The sequence below is a fragment of the Lynx rufus genome, unplaced genomic scaffold (genome assembly GCF_022079265.1).
Source record: "Lynx rufus isolate CCGP_SWC_20201006 ecotype Redwood Valley unplaced genomic scaffold, mLynRuf1.p SCAF_3, whole genome shotgun sequence".
NCBI lineage: Eukaryota > Metazoa > Chordata > Mammalia > Carnivora > Felidae > Lynx > Lynx rufus.
Window position 1 is genome coordinate 170,990,026 of NW_025814845.1, and position 15,644 is coordinate 171,005,669.

A 15,644-nucleotide genomic window follows, 5' to 3' on the forward strand; every position below is an offset into this window, starting at 1 on the left:
AACCTGGGGTTAGGCTCTCCAACTCTGTATTCAAGTGTAATTGGTTTTTTTTTTCCTCCTTCCCTTCCCCCCTCCCTTCTCTCTTTTCCCCCTGCCCTCCCTTTGTCACTTTCTATTTTGAGTTTTCTCGGAAGACTTTTCTGAGAAGAGCTTTCCTTGGTTTCAAAAAAAATGAAAAAGCGCCAGGTTAAAAAATTAAGGGTTTACATTATTATTGTCTTCATGTTACTGTAGACGTGAAATTCATTTGGTACGTGCCTGTTATCAAAACAGTTTCACCTGGCCACTAAAACAGTAGACTCTGGAATGAATTTGGACGGTGTGTTTCTTGCGGTGGCAGTACAGGCAGTCGTGGAGGATGCGGAACCCGCAGACCTGGTGCACTCTGGAGCCCGAAGCCCTGGGGGGAGCTTAGCTCCCTTAAACCAGCCGTAGGGCTCTGGGTGTGCGCTATGTACTTGGGCGTCTTCGACGTCGGCACTAAATCACTCCTAAGAAACCTCCAGGGAGGTTATGTTCTTGTAGCCAGAGAGAGGTTTTTCAGTTCTATATACTAGCCTGTCACTCTGACTCACTTGTAGGAAGTTTGTGAATGGTTGTCTCAGCAAGTGCTTTGTCCGAGCCAGAATATTATACAATTTGCCCTTTTTTGCTTGTTTTTAGTGTTTGAAGAACCTGAAGATCCCAGTAACAGGTCTTTTTTTTCTGAAATCATCTCCTCTATTTCTGATGTAAAATTCAGCCATAGTGGTCGATATATGATGACTAGAGACTATTTGTCAGTCAAAATTTGGGACTTAAATATGGAAAACAGGCCTGTGGAAACATACCAGGTATTTGCAGTTTTTTCTTTCAATGAGCATATACCTTGTTTACTTCTAAGTCTTTATAGTGGATTTTGTACTACATGTTACTCCCAGTACAGCATGGTCAGCCCATAGGCTTTTTCCTTCAGACATCCATTGAGTACGTTGCTTCGCCTAATGTTAATTTTATGTATACTTTTGTAGGTTGTGTTGTCTATTCAGTTAAAGTGTGATTTTGCTACCAGTTTGGTTCAGTAGTAACAACTTTTCTTCCCCACCCCTGTCTACATTTAAAGTGAGGAGGGGAGAGCAAGCTCTCTATTAATGTCTAGGTGGGGAAGAGGATTGGGGAGAATGGCCAGTCCTACTGGAGATGTCCTGGTTGGAGTGTGCACAGTAGTAGTTTAAAACTGAAGCTGAACTTGGGCGTGCCCAGTCAGGTGGACCGGCGTTCTGCCTTTTGGCTGATAACTGTTGTCTTAAGCTAAAGGAGAAGGGCTTGAAAGCCCAGCAGACGGCTCTAGGTGTTGCCTATCTGTTGTAGGATGTTAGGTCTGGTTTCTCTTCTCATCAGCCAGCCACTACCATTGATCCCCTGTCTCTTCTAGAGAAGAGAACGAAGGTGTGCACAGCTGGGAACAGGGTGGGGGGCAAGCAGAAACCTGGGTGAAGCCCTAGGCTACAGTGTAGAAAACACTTAACACTGTTGTATGAATAGAGAACTTATAAACGGTACCTTCTTTATGTTATATGTCTTCCATAAAATTAGAACAACGTTTCTCTAACTTTTTAATCCTCTTTGACAAACGTAAACTACTTAAGACTCTTCTTAATGGTATTTGAAATTTTAAAATAAATGCTATGTTGAAGCAAAAGCAAATACATACTGCTTTGTTTTCACGTTACATTTGTGTGACCTGCAAGATTGTAATCTATTTCCTGGGGTTCCTCACCACCACCACCCCATTGCCATTGAGAGTAATTGATTTGAACCTTAACTTCATACATTTAAAATTGTTTGGTGAGAAACCCTTATATGTGCATTCTAAAACTTTGTTGGACTGTTAGGATTTACCTTGTTTTACCAGATTTGCAGGTTTTCTGCTTATGCTGAATTAGTGATTCAGAGTAGAGTCACATTATACTCAAATGTAATGTATGCAGATTCAACTCTTAACTGAATTTGTATAATCCTCTTTCTGAGCTGTGTGACTAAAGGGTATTTTGAGCTTATTAATTTTTTGCCTTCTAACTCTACATGAGTTACAGTTCTTCTGTGTTAACAAATTTGTGCTTAATGTCACATAGACATGGCTGAATCATTCCACTATACTTAATTGAAATGGACACTTAAAGTGACTTAAGGTTGTTTGGTAAAGAATAGAGAATTCTAAGCATTTAGAAGGTACCTGCTCTTTTCTGTCATTATTTATTTTATAAGGCTCTCTAAGTAAAGTCAGTAAGATAGAGACCCCTTTTTCCCTCCCTCTGGTCACAACAAAAGCTTTGGAATGTCCTTTGTAATTTAACGGTGTTAATTTGAGAAAAATGCATCATTTCTCAGAATACTTTTTAAATACCAGATTTAATGATTTTTCTGGCTTATCCCCTTGTGAGATACTAGTGAGTAAAATACAGAATTATACTTCAGAAAACCAGTACCTCTTCATTAGTTTTTGATACTCCATAAGGAATATCAAGTAATAACCAATTTTTTTAGTGATGCATACCTCGAGTAACTATATGAAGTTGATCCTTGAACAACATGGTTTGAACTCCGTGGGTCCACTTACACGTGGACTGTTTTTCTATAAAAACAGTATAGTGCCATAAATGTATTTTCTCTTCCTTATGATTTTCTTAATAACATTTTCTTTTCTCTAGCCTAGTTTATTATAAGAATACAGTATATAATACATATTACATATAACATTAAAAAAAATACATGTTAACTTTATATTATCAGTAAGCCTTCCCCAGCCAAGAGTAGGCTATTAGTAGTTAAATTTGGGGGAGTCAAAAGTTCTATATGGATTTTGACTGCAGTGGGATTAGCACCCCTAATCCTCATGGTGTTCAAGGGTCATTTGATAATTTATCACCAAACCAGGGGCACATATGCTGCGCATAGTATGGGTATGTAATGACAATATAGGGCTTCAGTTATTTATGCCCAGGAAGTAGTTATTTAAAAAGGAAGTAAAACATAATACTGAGTTCTTTATCAGTAATTTATTGGTTGAAAACCAAGTGTTAACATATTCAACTACAGATATAATAATAATAGTCTTTAATTATCATTCTCTTATCTGTACCATTTTCAAATGTTCTCTAGCCTGAATAATTAGTCAGGCCTATAAAGTGTTCATTTGCCATGCCCCAAAGGGTATTTTTCTCTGTCCTACAATGGGAAAATGTGTGTTCTTGGAAAGGGGCTCATTTGTTTGTAAAAGAATAAAATTATTGCCTTTATCGTTACCAAGAGAATTGAATTTTAATAAGATTAAATAAAGTGTGTATGTATCTCTGTATATTTCTTTTTTAAAAAAACAAGGATTTAAATTGTTTTCCTAATATCAATCAGCAGATATTAAGATGTAAATAAATATATCTGTAATAATGCATTTGTACTTAAAACTCAGGTTCATGAATACCTCAGAAGTAAACTTTGTTCACTGTATGAAAATGACTGCATATTTGACAAATTTGAATGTTGTTGGAACGGATCTGACAGGTAATTGATTTTAATTTGAACTTCTCATTCAATTGTGCATTTCATTAGAAGAAAGAAATTTGCTATTTCGCTTCTATGGTTGCCACATTCACTAAAAATACAACTTCTTTTAGATTGACACAAATTATAAATCCTGACTTCATTTTTTTTCAGTTTCCTTGAAATAAATTCAGTAATCTTATAGCAGTAACAGCAGAAAAAAATTAAACCTGTTTCACTAATAAATATGAAAATGCACAAAGAAGTCTCAGGATCTTAAATTATGACTTAAATGTCTTTAAATATTTCCCTTTGTGAACCAGATCAATGACATTTTTGACATGCCAGTAGTTAAAATGGTGAAATTTCAGTTTGTTCATCAAGTATGAAACTGTTTTTAGAAATATTTAGTCAGTGAATATTTCGTTTGGAATGCTACACACCAGTTTTTCCAGACACTACATTAATATCTCATGGAAGTGGTAATTATCATCTGTAATTTTAACCATATTACCATGAGTAATTAGGATTTTTATAATCCACAACTTTGCCATGGTATGCTTCATTTTTACCATGTCACGAATATGTGTATCATTATTTCCAGGGATAAATAAGTCTTAATCTTTCAGGTTTTAGTTTCAATAGAACAGAACATGGTACAAGAAAACATAATTTGGGGATTACCTAAACTTGCCTTCAAGGTAATTAGAGGTACTTTTAGTTTAATCGGTGAAGCTTGATAAAATTCGAGTCTCGTGGTATTAATGTGTTAAAGAGGATGATAGAACTTAGATCATTTGTCTTTGGTATGACTTTTAAAAGTACTTTTATCTGATTCTAACATGACACCCAGTAATAGGCTGACCAGAGTACACCTAGACTAGGAATAAGCAAGCTTTGCCTTTGAATGCACTAACCCCGAGGCATGGAGAAGTGTGGAAAAAGAAAAGAAGAGGAAAGGAGAAATTAGCAAGTAGGAAGAGAAAGAAGACACTGATAGAATAGAATACGGCACACTGCTACAACTAGTTCTTCCTCACACGGTTTAAATTGTTGATTTCCCTTAACCTTAAAATAATTTTTTGGAAATGATTTCAAACTTACGGAAAACTTGTAAGGGTGACACGTCTTATTTAGCCCTTACTCAGGTTCTCCTGGTACTGTTTGCTGGGTCATTCTCTTTTGCTGGGTCTTTTTCTCTCTCTCTCTAAAGACATGCAGGTAGGGGCTCCTGGGTGGCTCAGTTGGTTGAGCGTCTGACGCTGAATTTCGGCTCCGTTCACAATCCCCCGGTTTGTGAGTTCGAGTGCCACGTCGAGCTCTGTACCGACAGTGCAGAGCCTGCTTGGGATCTCTCTCTCTCTCTCTCTCTCTCTCTCTCTCTCAAAAGAAATAAATAAACATAAACTAAAAAAAAAAAAAAAAAGACATTTAAACAGACGCACATTATTTGTGAACCAATTGAGAGTAAATTCCAAACATGCCCCATTGCCCTTAAATTTAATTTAATGAGTATTTAAATTTAATAAGTATTTCCTAAAACATAATAGTTTCTCCCATGTGATGGCAGGGCAGTCCTCTAAAGCAGAGAAACTTGCGTTGGTGCAGTCCTCCTGTCTAATCCACAGAGCCCATTAAAATTTCCCCAGCCTCGGGGTGCATGGGTGGCTCAGTCAGCTGAGCCTCTGACTGCAGCTCAGGTCATGATCTCACAGTTCTTGGGTTCGAGCCCTGCGTGGGGCTCTGTGCTGACAGCTTAGAGCCTGGAGCCTGCTTTGAGTTTTGTGGCTCCCTCTCTCTCTACCCCTCCCCTGCTCGCTCTTGCACTCTCTCTTTCTCTGTCTCTCAAAAATAAACTTCAAAAAAATTAAAAAAAAAAAATCCCCCCCCCCCCCGCCCCAGCCTTCCTCAGTCACGTCCTTCCTAGCAGAGGAAAAAATCTGATCAAATAGCCAATCCAAAGGTATATGTAACATTTAGTTGTCCTATCTCCTTAGTCTTCTTAAATTTGGAACAGTAGTTCTTCGTGTTTTCCTTGTCTTCTGCAACTGTGGCATTTTTGAAAAACAGGCCAGTGATTTTATAGGATGTTTCTCAGTTGGAGTGTTGTCTAATGTTTCCTCGGGACTTGATTCAGGTGACACATTTTTGGCAGGTATACCACAGAAATGCTGGCCTAACGAAACCTTTTAAATAGACCTGCGTGTCCTAATCCATTAAAACCTCACAGATTCAAATAATACAAGGATGCCGGTCTAAATTACATAAATCCTTTTAAAAGAAATACAGTTTTAGTACCTTCAGGTATATGCACCTATTTAAGTTTGATTAAAATGTTGTCAAATGTCCTTTGGGGGAATTGACAGTACTGTGTAACGTACAATATGTGCAAATACTCAGAGTTGTTTTCAAGTGGTAAACAGTTCCTTGATAACCTGTGATCTTATTTACAATAATAATTTAAACCATGTGGGAAGAATGGGGGAAGTAATAATAGCACCAGACCCTTTCCAAATGAACGGTTTCAAACTTAGGTTTTGCTTACTGGGATACTTAAAACTTAGTAAGTGTTGAGCGGTGATAGATGGAAGGTTGAACTGACAAAGAGCTACCCTGGGTAGGATTAAAATTTGGCAGGCCTTTAAACGGCTGCTATTAAAAATATTGGTCAATGGGGCACCTGGGTGGCGCAGTCGGTTAAGCGTCCGACTTCAGCTCAGGTCACGATCTCGCAGTCCGTGAGTTCGAGCCCCGCGTCAGGCTCTGGGCTGATGGCTCAGAGCCTGGAGCCTGGTTCCGATTCTGTGTCTCCCTCTCTCTCTGCGCCTCCCCCGTTCATGCTCTGTCTCTCTCTGTCCCAAAAATAAATAAACGTTGAAAAAAAAAATTAAAAAAAATATATATTGGTCAAAAAAAGTGCTTCAGATGTATTTTATGTTATAGGTAAAACGACTTTCTGTTCATAAAAACTTCATATGCTACTCAGTATTCTCAGAAGCGGATTTCTTAAACCATTCATAAGCTAGGATGATCCCAGCCAGACAGCATCCTGGGAACAAGTTCTCTAGTTTATCATTTAAATCACAAAACAAAGCGTTGGTTTCTTATGAGCGGTTTTATACCGTGGGGTTTGGGGGTTTCAGAACCTGTGGTCCCACGGTTGGTACTTCAGAAAGCTACAGGTTTGGTCAGTCACGTAACAGTCTGTAGTGGCAAAAATGTTCGACAAAGGTGACGTCAGTACTAGTAATCAGAAGCTGCCCTTGAGAATGCTTCCCGCGTTGGTGGTGGTTTGGGTAGTCATGAAAAGGAGTCGATGAAAGAAAACCAAGCTCCCTAGCCCTAGCCCCAGACTAGTACCAGTTTGTTTGGATGGTCTCGGGGTTGGTGTCAGCAGCCCTCTTCCTAAATCCAGATGTGCTCGAAGTCCCTATTTCCTGTGGAGCACACTGGACTGGGTTTCATCCCTGAACCGTTGTACTGGAAATAAACTCTTTTCACTTATTTGACTGCACACTTGTTTGCTTTTGCAGTGTTGTCATGACCGGATCTTACAATAACTTCTTCAGAATGTTTGACAGGAACACAAAGCGAGACATAACCCTAGAAGCGTCGCGGGAAAACAATAAACCTCGCACGGTTCTGAAGCCACGCAAAGTCTGTGCAAGTGGCAAGCGAAAGAAAGATGAAATAAGCGTTGACAGCCTAGACTTCAACAAGAAAATACTTCATACGGCCTGGCACCCCAAGGAAAATATCATTGCTGTAGCTACTACAAACAATCTGTATATATTTCAAGACAAAGTGAATTAGGGTTGGCATTCCCAGCCGAAGAGCCCACTTCCTGCTTAGTTGAGATAGTTGAATCTAGCATTCGTACCTAAAAACGAGAGAGGTCCATTGTGGCGCCCCTTTCCAGTGTTTGACAGTGTGCCATTCGACAACACATTTTTTATAGCTACATGGAGAAATCTCTGTGGATTCTCACCGCGGTGTTCTCCATGTCTGCTAGCCATGTAGGTAAGGGTAGGGCACTTTTAATTTAAATGACTTCTTGCACCATCTTGCCTAATGGACTAGATTGGACTGTGTCAACATTGATTTCCTCCACTTTTTATGCCTTCCATTGTGATGACGTCAAACACAGTGAGAGCCTTCAGTCATGCTTATGGGATTTAATTGTGTATCCTCATTACTGTATCATTTGTGGGGTACACCCCTCCCCCTTTTTTAAATTAAACACAGCTCATTCTTACTGTGGCTTGTAGCATTCCTCCTCTTCTGGCCTCCTGGACTCTTCCCCTCCGTCTCTCTCACCCCTGCCCCTCCACCCAGTCTTGGTGGTGGTATATTAAAAAAAAGAAAGAACGAAAGCACACAAAATGAGTCAGTTTGGGGTCAGTGGTAAAGGGGGTATATGTTGCGAACAAATGTTTTAAATAACAGTTGGCTGTAATCACTCCTTGCCGTGTCTGGCACCGAAAATAAGGAAAAAAAAAATACTACTACTGAATAAAAGTGACAAAGAATGGAGAATCTGGTTTTCTTTTTCTTTTTTAATCTACCTCTCTAAGCCAATATTTTGTGTCATACTTTTGGGCGCAGTGAAATGAAATGAGTTTCCATTGTTTAATCGGTATTTTTGTTAACTATTTTTAACAAGTGTTCTTTTACATGGAGAAGAAGGGGTCTTGGTTCTGTATGAACATGTTTTGAATATATATTGGTATTACTAAGGATTTCACAATCTATAAATTGCTATTAGAGATTTTTTTTTTTTACCTGTGGTTATAAGTATTGGATACATTGTATCTACACTTAACTCATCTGTTAATGAAATTGTTGTAAATGGGAACCAAATTTGTAGAACTTCATTTTTAAAGACTTTTTACAGTGCTTAATTTCATTTTTGCCTTACTAAAGTTAAAGGTTTAAAAAACTTTCTTAACAGGTTAAAACTTTTTTCGTCATTCACTCATAAGACATGACATAAAACTATCCTCCAGTGATTTACATAGATAAAATTGACACTGCACTAAATATTTTTTTTGTATTTTCCTGCTATCAGATCTGAATGAAATGTACTTTGCCATAGATATGTTTTTCCTCTATTTTTGGTTTTCCAAAGTATTAATAATATTAAAGACAAACTTTAAAGGTTCAGTGTTCAGAAAGTGCTTAATGGACTCCCAACAGCTGCCTCAAATAAAAATTTAGTAATCTGTAAATGATTACATTTTCCTTAAGTGGTGATACCTTTTCCAAAGATGAAGAGTACTCCTATTTTTTAATGGGTAGAATGTACCTTTGTCAGTCTTGCAGAAGCTTTAATGGAGAAGAAAATGGACTTTATTTTTAAAACTATAAATTGAGTAGGCATGTATATTATTAGAGAATGGTTAGGATGTTTTGGATGAGCAGTAATAGACAACCTAGAATTTTAGAGGACTCTGAGTGCTTCGTGTATATATATATATATATATATATATATATATATATATATCCACTACCTATGGTTCTATTCTCATCAATGAAAGATGATGAAGCAATTCGACCGTAATTCCCTCTATACTTATACGAATATTATGTCTTGTAAGTCAACGTTTTTAGCACACAGGAGAAATTTTATGTAATAAAATTACTGTATCTTTTGGACTTAACAAATTGGAATTTGTATTTAAACACGTTCTATGTCTGGAAATTCTTCAAGTAATGGCACTTTTACTAACTTATTTGGGGATCTTGGGTGCATTCCTAATTTGTTATTTATTCTTCACACTTGACTCGGAGTGGGATGTTCTCCTGCCACTGTATCAAACACTGATGCTCGTCTCTGATCAGGCAGCTTTCCAGATCTACGCGGAAGATCGTTTCCCTAAAGTTTGGGTGTAGATCTTAAGATTAATACCACCAAACAGCTCTTGGAAATTCTCTTTGGATTCAGCAATAGCTATAATGATTCTCGCTCATGACACTAAGGGTTAGTTTTTTATGTTTAAGAGAAACATTACTACAGTTAAAATGCCTCCATAAAGGAATGCTATTACAAATTGTAATGATCTTCTCAAGTATCCATTTTTACTTATTTGATGTAGCAAATTAGAAGCCCAGCCACTCATCTCATATGGTCATGGTTAATCTTTTTATTAATAAAAATTTTGCTTAGAATAAACTTAGTCTTGTCAAGTTGCTTGTATTCTATTGACACCTACAAACATTCATATTCTATCCCTTCTGTCTTAACCTGTTTTTAAAATTACAGTAGGAAAAGGAACTTGCATTCTGTTAATCTCCTTTGATCTCTTTAGTGGCTGGGCAGTAGTCATCTTATAAATCTCTGTATTTAGGTGAACAGCTGTTCATGTAACAACTAACTACTGGACATTAAACTGTCTTCTGTGAAGCCCTTAGTCCTTTGGAATAAATGACTCCATGCTGGGCACCTGGGTGGCTCAGTGGATGAAGCATTCAACTCTTGATCTCGGCTCAAGTCTTGATCTCAGCGGGGTGCGTTCAAGCCCCACGTTGGGTTCCACGCGGGGCATGGAGCCTATTTAAAAAACCAAAAAGACATCCATGCACTTTTTTCTCATTTCAAATTGAAGTTTTGTTTTTTTGTTCCGGTTTTGTTTTTGTTTTTGTTTTTGTTTTTGTTTTTTAGTGAGGATCTTTATAAACCTTAAATGTGAGGATTCTGGCTACAGATATTCCTAAAGAAAATGAGAAGTATGAGAACAGGTTCTTGCAGTGTGTAACTATTTCAAGTAATATCTTTTTGGTCTTGGAAAATTTATATGTGAAACCTAAACACTACTGATCAGTGTTTTTAGTGAAATACAAATCATTACCTTCTTGGAGAACACTGCTTCAGCATTTTTTTTTTTTTCTTTAAATCACACTTAAATTCAAGTGGAGATAATCTACACTTCTGGAAGAACAAAACCAAGCCTAGAAAAGAGAAAAGGTGAATGCTAGGTAATCAAGAATCAAGTACTTTAGCATTTGAGAACATTACTATTTTTGGGTCTTATTTATTCAGTTGGTTGATAAGGTGTGTGTGTGTGTGTGTGTGTGTGTGTGTGTGTGACCGTGACTAAAAGTTTTTCACACACCTTTTCCCCAAACCTTAGAACCTGACCCTGCTTCATTTTGTAGAACTGCGTATGAGGTCAAAACATCCTCACTCACTGTTTAGTATTCTCAAATGCTTGGTGAGCTTACAAAGCCTTGGGGGTGTTCTCAAATGCCGAAGGTAATTTTTTAAGCTGGTGATAACTTTAGTTTTGTCGCCTTGCCATTTTATTGCATAGTGGTATCAGACTTTTTAATCTATCTCTATGTAAGAATTAAGACACGCCCACCAAAACTTCCTCTTTGGCACAGTAACTGTCAAACTGAAGGCACTACAAAGATGCCTCCAAAAGGAGAAATTTAGCAAAGAACTAAACTTGTTTCTTTTAAAGTTCTATGCTTCTGCTCAGTAGTAGGTGAATAGCAACAAGTTATTCGAGGGCTTTCCCACTAGGGGGCAATGGTTAAGTCCTGAACAGCATTTACCAGGTATTTTTAAGAATTCATTAACAGGAGAATTCTATTCCTATACTGTAAGAGGTTAATTATCAAACACTAAATTGGGAACCAAATAAAGGGGAAGCCCAAGGTATACTTATGTCCAAATAAAACCAGTATTCAACATGACCTAGCAGTACTTATTAACAGGCCCAATGATAGAGGATGGATCCCACATGTCACTTATGAGGTCTTTTGTGATCCTTTCTTACTGAGGAAGCAGCAAAAGTGAAATTACGAAAGAGTCAAGCGCTCCTTTATTTCAATCCTAGCCTACACAGTCTGGCTACCCCTTTGCAAAATCAGATCCTTAAGTGCCATGTTCGCTTTCTTATTTACAAGGAGACCAGGAGTTTTATGTTGGTTTAACTCTGGGCCACCATTTCTTTAAAAAAACAAACAAAAACCTTCTAGACCCTGAATGCATGTTTTTCAGAAAGTACAGAAGGAAAAAATACCCCACCAGTAATCTTACCATGCAGGGAAAACATAGTTGCCTTTTTTTTTTCTTTCCATAGAGAATGGAATCATGTGTACGGTTTAATGTCCTATTTCTCTGCTCAACATTGTGCCGAGCAGTGTCCCAGATCAGATACGAGATTTCCCTGTCTGCAAAGCCTCACGTTTGTGGATCATCCACTATTTATTTCACTGGTCCCTGTTGTGAGGGCTGAATTTTGTTTTTATTTTTGCAAATAGAAGTATTGATGGGTACGATTTTTAGGATACATTCCTAGAAACACAGTTACTGTGTTAAAGGCTATGGATATATTTAAGATACGATACATGTTGTCAGATTTACCTTCCAAAAATGGAAGTTCCATCGCTAGTATGTGGGATTACCCGTATCTTCACACTTACAAAATCTCATGTTTCAGTTTTATTAATTTGAAAAAGTCAGAAATGGTACACCAATTTGTGTTTCCCTATTTCTAGCCAGGTAACTCATTTCTATAACACAAGACACGTATGTACTCTGTAAATATTTTCTCCCACTCTGAGCCAGTCTTTTCTTCATTCTCTTAACAGCTTTTTGAACATCAGCAGTTCTTAATTTTCACAAAGTCCACTTTAGCAACTTTAATGGATTATGCTTGTGGTGTCATCCAAGAAACCCGCCCAACTTAAGGTGACAAAGATTTTTTTTTTCTTTAGAACTCTAATAGTTTTAAGTTTTTACATTTAGGTCTGTGATGCCTTTGAGTTACTTTTTACGTATGGTACGTATAAAACCTATACACCACAGATCAAGTTTTTCTTGACAATCAGCCACAGTGTTAGCCTGTTTCTAAACTGTTCCATTAGTGTATCTGCTTTCATCCACACTGCCTTGCCTTGATTCGTGTCGCTTTCCGTAAGTCAGAAAATCAACTTTGTTCTGTTTCAAAAACGTGTTGCAATTTGAATTCCTTTGCCTTTCCGTTACACGTTTTAGAGCCAGCCTGTTGCGAACAAAAACACCCTCTCGGATTTGGATGATAACGGCACTGCACGCACAGACCAGTTCAGGGAGAGTGGACGTTTTAGGGTTTGTCCTCCAATCTGAGTGAACACAGCATATTGTCCCATTTTCTGTAGGTTGCAGAGTTCTTTTATCACTGTTTTTAGTTTTTAGCGTACAGATGTTGCACAATAGTACTGTTACCAGTTCATGGGGTTTTTTGTATGTATGCTGGGGAATTGGTACTTATAAAATTTTCAATATCTAATTGTTCATTGTTCACATCTAGAAATAGAATGGATTTTTGTATATAGACCCTGTATCCCGACATCTTACCAAATTCACTTACGGAGATTTTTAGAAGTTTTCTATTGAGCCATGTTGTCTGCAGATTATTTATAACAAATGTTTTCTTCCTCCACAGTCTTTCTAATTTTCCTTTCAGATGCCTTTTCTTTCTCTTCCTTGTCCTGCTGCCCTGGTTAGACCTTCCAGTTGACGGTCAGAGGAGTGGTGAGGTCAGTTCAGACACATCCTTGCCTTGTCACCAATGTGAGGGGGCAAGCATTCATTTACCATTACCATTAAGTGTGTTATTTACCCTTAAGTAGGTTAGTTGTGTGGTTTTTGCAAATGGCCTTTTTCAGGCTGAGGAAATTCCGTGTTATTCCTGGTTTTCTGAGACCTGTTAATCATGAATGGATTTTGGATTTTGTCAGATTTTTTTTTGCATCTACTGAAACGATGTCTTTTGTTGAAGGACCGGCCTTGCATTTCCAGAATATTGTTAGATTCTTTTGCTAGTATTTTGTTATTTTTGCCTCAGTGTTCATAAGGGATATTGATCTGTAGTTTCCTTACCTTTTAATGTCATTTTGGTCAGTGTAATGTTGCTCTCATAAAATAAGTTTCCCTCCTCCCCCATACTATGGAAGAATGTGGGTAGAATTCATATATAGTTTCTTCCCTAAGTGTTGGGTAGTATTCAACGTGGATGCCATTTGGGCCTCTTACTGGAAGATTTTTATCTGAATTCAATTTTTTAAATAGAATTATACACATCATTTCTTCAGTTTTAGCATTTTGGCTTTCAAGGAGATTGTCCATTTCATCTAAGTTATCGGATTTATGAGCATAGTTTTTCATAACATTCTGTTTATCTTTTTCTGCTCAGGCTGCTATAACAAAATACCATACACTGTGGTTTTTCTTATTTTTGCTTTTATTCCTCCTTCCCCCGTCCCTGTCCTCCCTTCTCCCACCCTCCCTTTCCCCTCCTCTTCTCCTCCTCCTCCCTTTTTTTGTCGTCAAACCAAAGAGTTTATTTCATTTATGGTTAGAAAGTCCTTCCCTTCATTTAGGGTTAGAAAATGAGAAAAAGTTCTTTTATGTTCACTTTTACACTTAAAAATGCTTTTTATTGGGGCGCCTGGGTGGCTCAGTCGGTTGAGCGTCTGACTTCGGCTCAGGTCATGATCTCACGGTCCGTGAGTTCGAGCCCGGCGTCGGGCTCTGTGCTGATAGCTCAGAGCCTGGAGCCTGTTTCGGATTCTGTGTCTCCCTCTCTCTGACCCTCCCCCGTTCATGCTCTGTCTCTCTCTGTCTCAAAAATAAACATTAAAAAAAATTTTTTTTAAATGCTTTTTATTATGAATCATTTTACTTCATTGCATTTTCATTTCTATTAATGATGACATATGAGAGCTACTAATTTCACTATATTTTACCTGTAGCCATTAACTAGAGCATTAAGTAATTCTACTTTGTACGTCACTTGACTCTTTGGCGTTTTGTGTAATTCTATTGTCTCCATATAATTTCATTTATTTTCCAATATCGAAACCTTTTATTTTCAAACCTCTTTCTCTTCTGCTTTAATTGCGGAAACTTCCAAAATAATGGTAAATAAAAGATACAAAGTTGTTTGTTTTCTTCGGGACTTTCTTCGGGCGATACCTTTGGTGTTTGTTATTAAGTATAATGTGTGCTGTTGCTGGAGATACTCTTTACCATGCTAAGAAAATCTCCCTGGTCCTATTTTTATTAATTTTTTTAATGTAATAATATCAAATACTGTGGCTGTCTATTGAGTTTATTTTTATTCCCTTTGACCCTACTAAAGCGATGAATAGTATTTTTGGAATTTCACTTCTGTATACCAGAGGACATGGATCTTTTGTTCTTGCGTGTGGCTGATTTTGTCAGGATTGGGCCAGCTTCGTAAAATTAAACGAGATGGTCTCATCTCTCAGTGTTTTACCTTGGTTTTGCTTCTTTTACTCAAGAGTGCTGTTGGTAATTCCAGTGGCGTGGGGGTGGGGCGGCAAGAGGTAAGGTGATATTTCTATGGTGGTCACTCCTTCTCCAAAAGGTCCTTCTTATCTTAATTCTGAACTCCATCGAGGTTATAGTAGTTAAAATGATTATAGGTAAAGAATTGGCTCCAAATTACCAAATAATATGCCCTATGAGCGTAATCTTGATTTACACATCAATTAAGAAGTACTTTATTGCTTAAAGGGACCTCAGACCTCATTAAGCCAACCTCCTCATTTGAAAAATGGCCAGATATAAAGTTGTTCTGTCAAGAGTCACACGGCTGTGAGTCACTCTACAAAGACAACTGTCATATATGTCCCTTGTGGGGGAATCGAAATGTATTCCTGCTTTGTTCTCTGAATCGCCCAGCAGTCGGCAGAATGGAGCACCGTAATTTGAACTTTGGCTGGTGACGTTTTGCTTCTTGGCCCTAATCTAGATCAAACTCTTTGCCCAGCAGTTCACTTAGTAATGCCTGAAAAGATCTACCGATGAGATTATAGAATTGTGATCCTAAGCAGCAAAGAACACGTAGTTAGGATGTGATGGGATGCCACACTAGGGACCCTGCCAGACTACAAAAATATTCTTATAAACTGTTTTCCTCCTCTTACCCTTTCTTCACTCCCTCAACTGGTGGCCAAGTGCTGACCTGTCTTGCGGATAAGTTTATGTGGTCATCAGATGAGAATGGCATCCAACACGCACTCTTTCATTCATTCCACTAACGTCTAGTTACTTCCCTTCCTTCTGTAATTCTTTGAGTTTGCACCTCACCTGCGTTAGAATTAGGGCA

The 15,644-nt window shown here is 37.9% G+C and overlaps 1 protein-coding gene across 2 annotated transcripts in view; it reads left to right on the forward strand.

The window, feature by feature from the left end:
* Positions 1–8,052, forward strand: part of PPP2R2A (protein phosphatase 2 regulatory subunit Balpha) — an 86,677-nt gene extending 78,625 nt beyond the window's left edge. For both annotated transcript variants that reach the window (XM_047092422.1, XM_047092423.1), the window contains exons 8-10: positions 664–833; positions 3,449–3,540; positions 7,053–8,052. In XM_047092422.1, coding sequence (XP_046948378.1) covers positions 664–833; positions 3,449–3,540; positions 7,053–7,332 — 542 coding nt within the window. In that variant the 3' untranslated portion in view covers positions 7,333–8,052. The remainder of the gene's footprint in view (positions 1–663; positions 834–3,448; positions 3,541–7,052) is intronic.
* Positions 8,053–15,644: the final 7,592 nt, after the last annotated feature.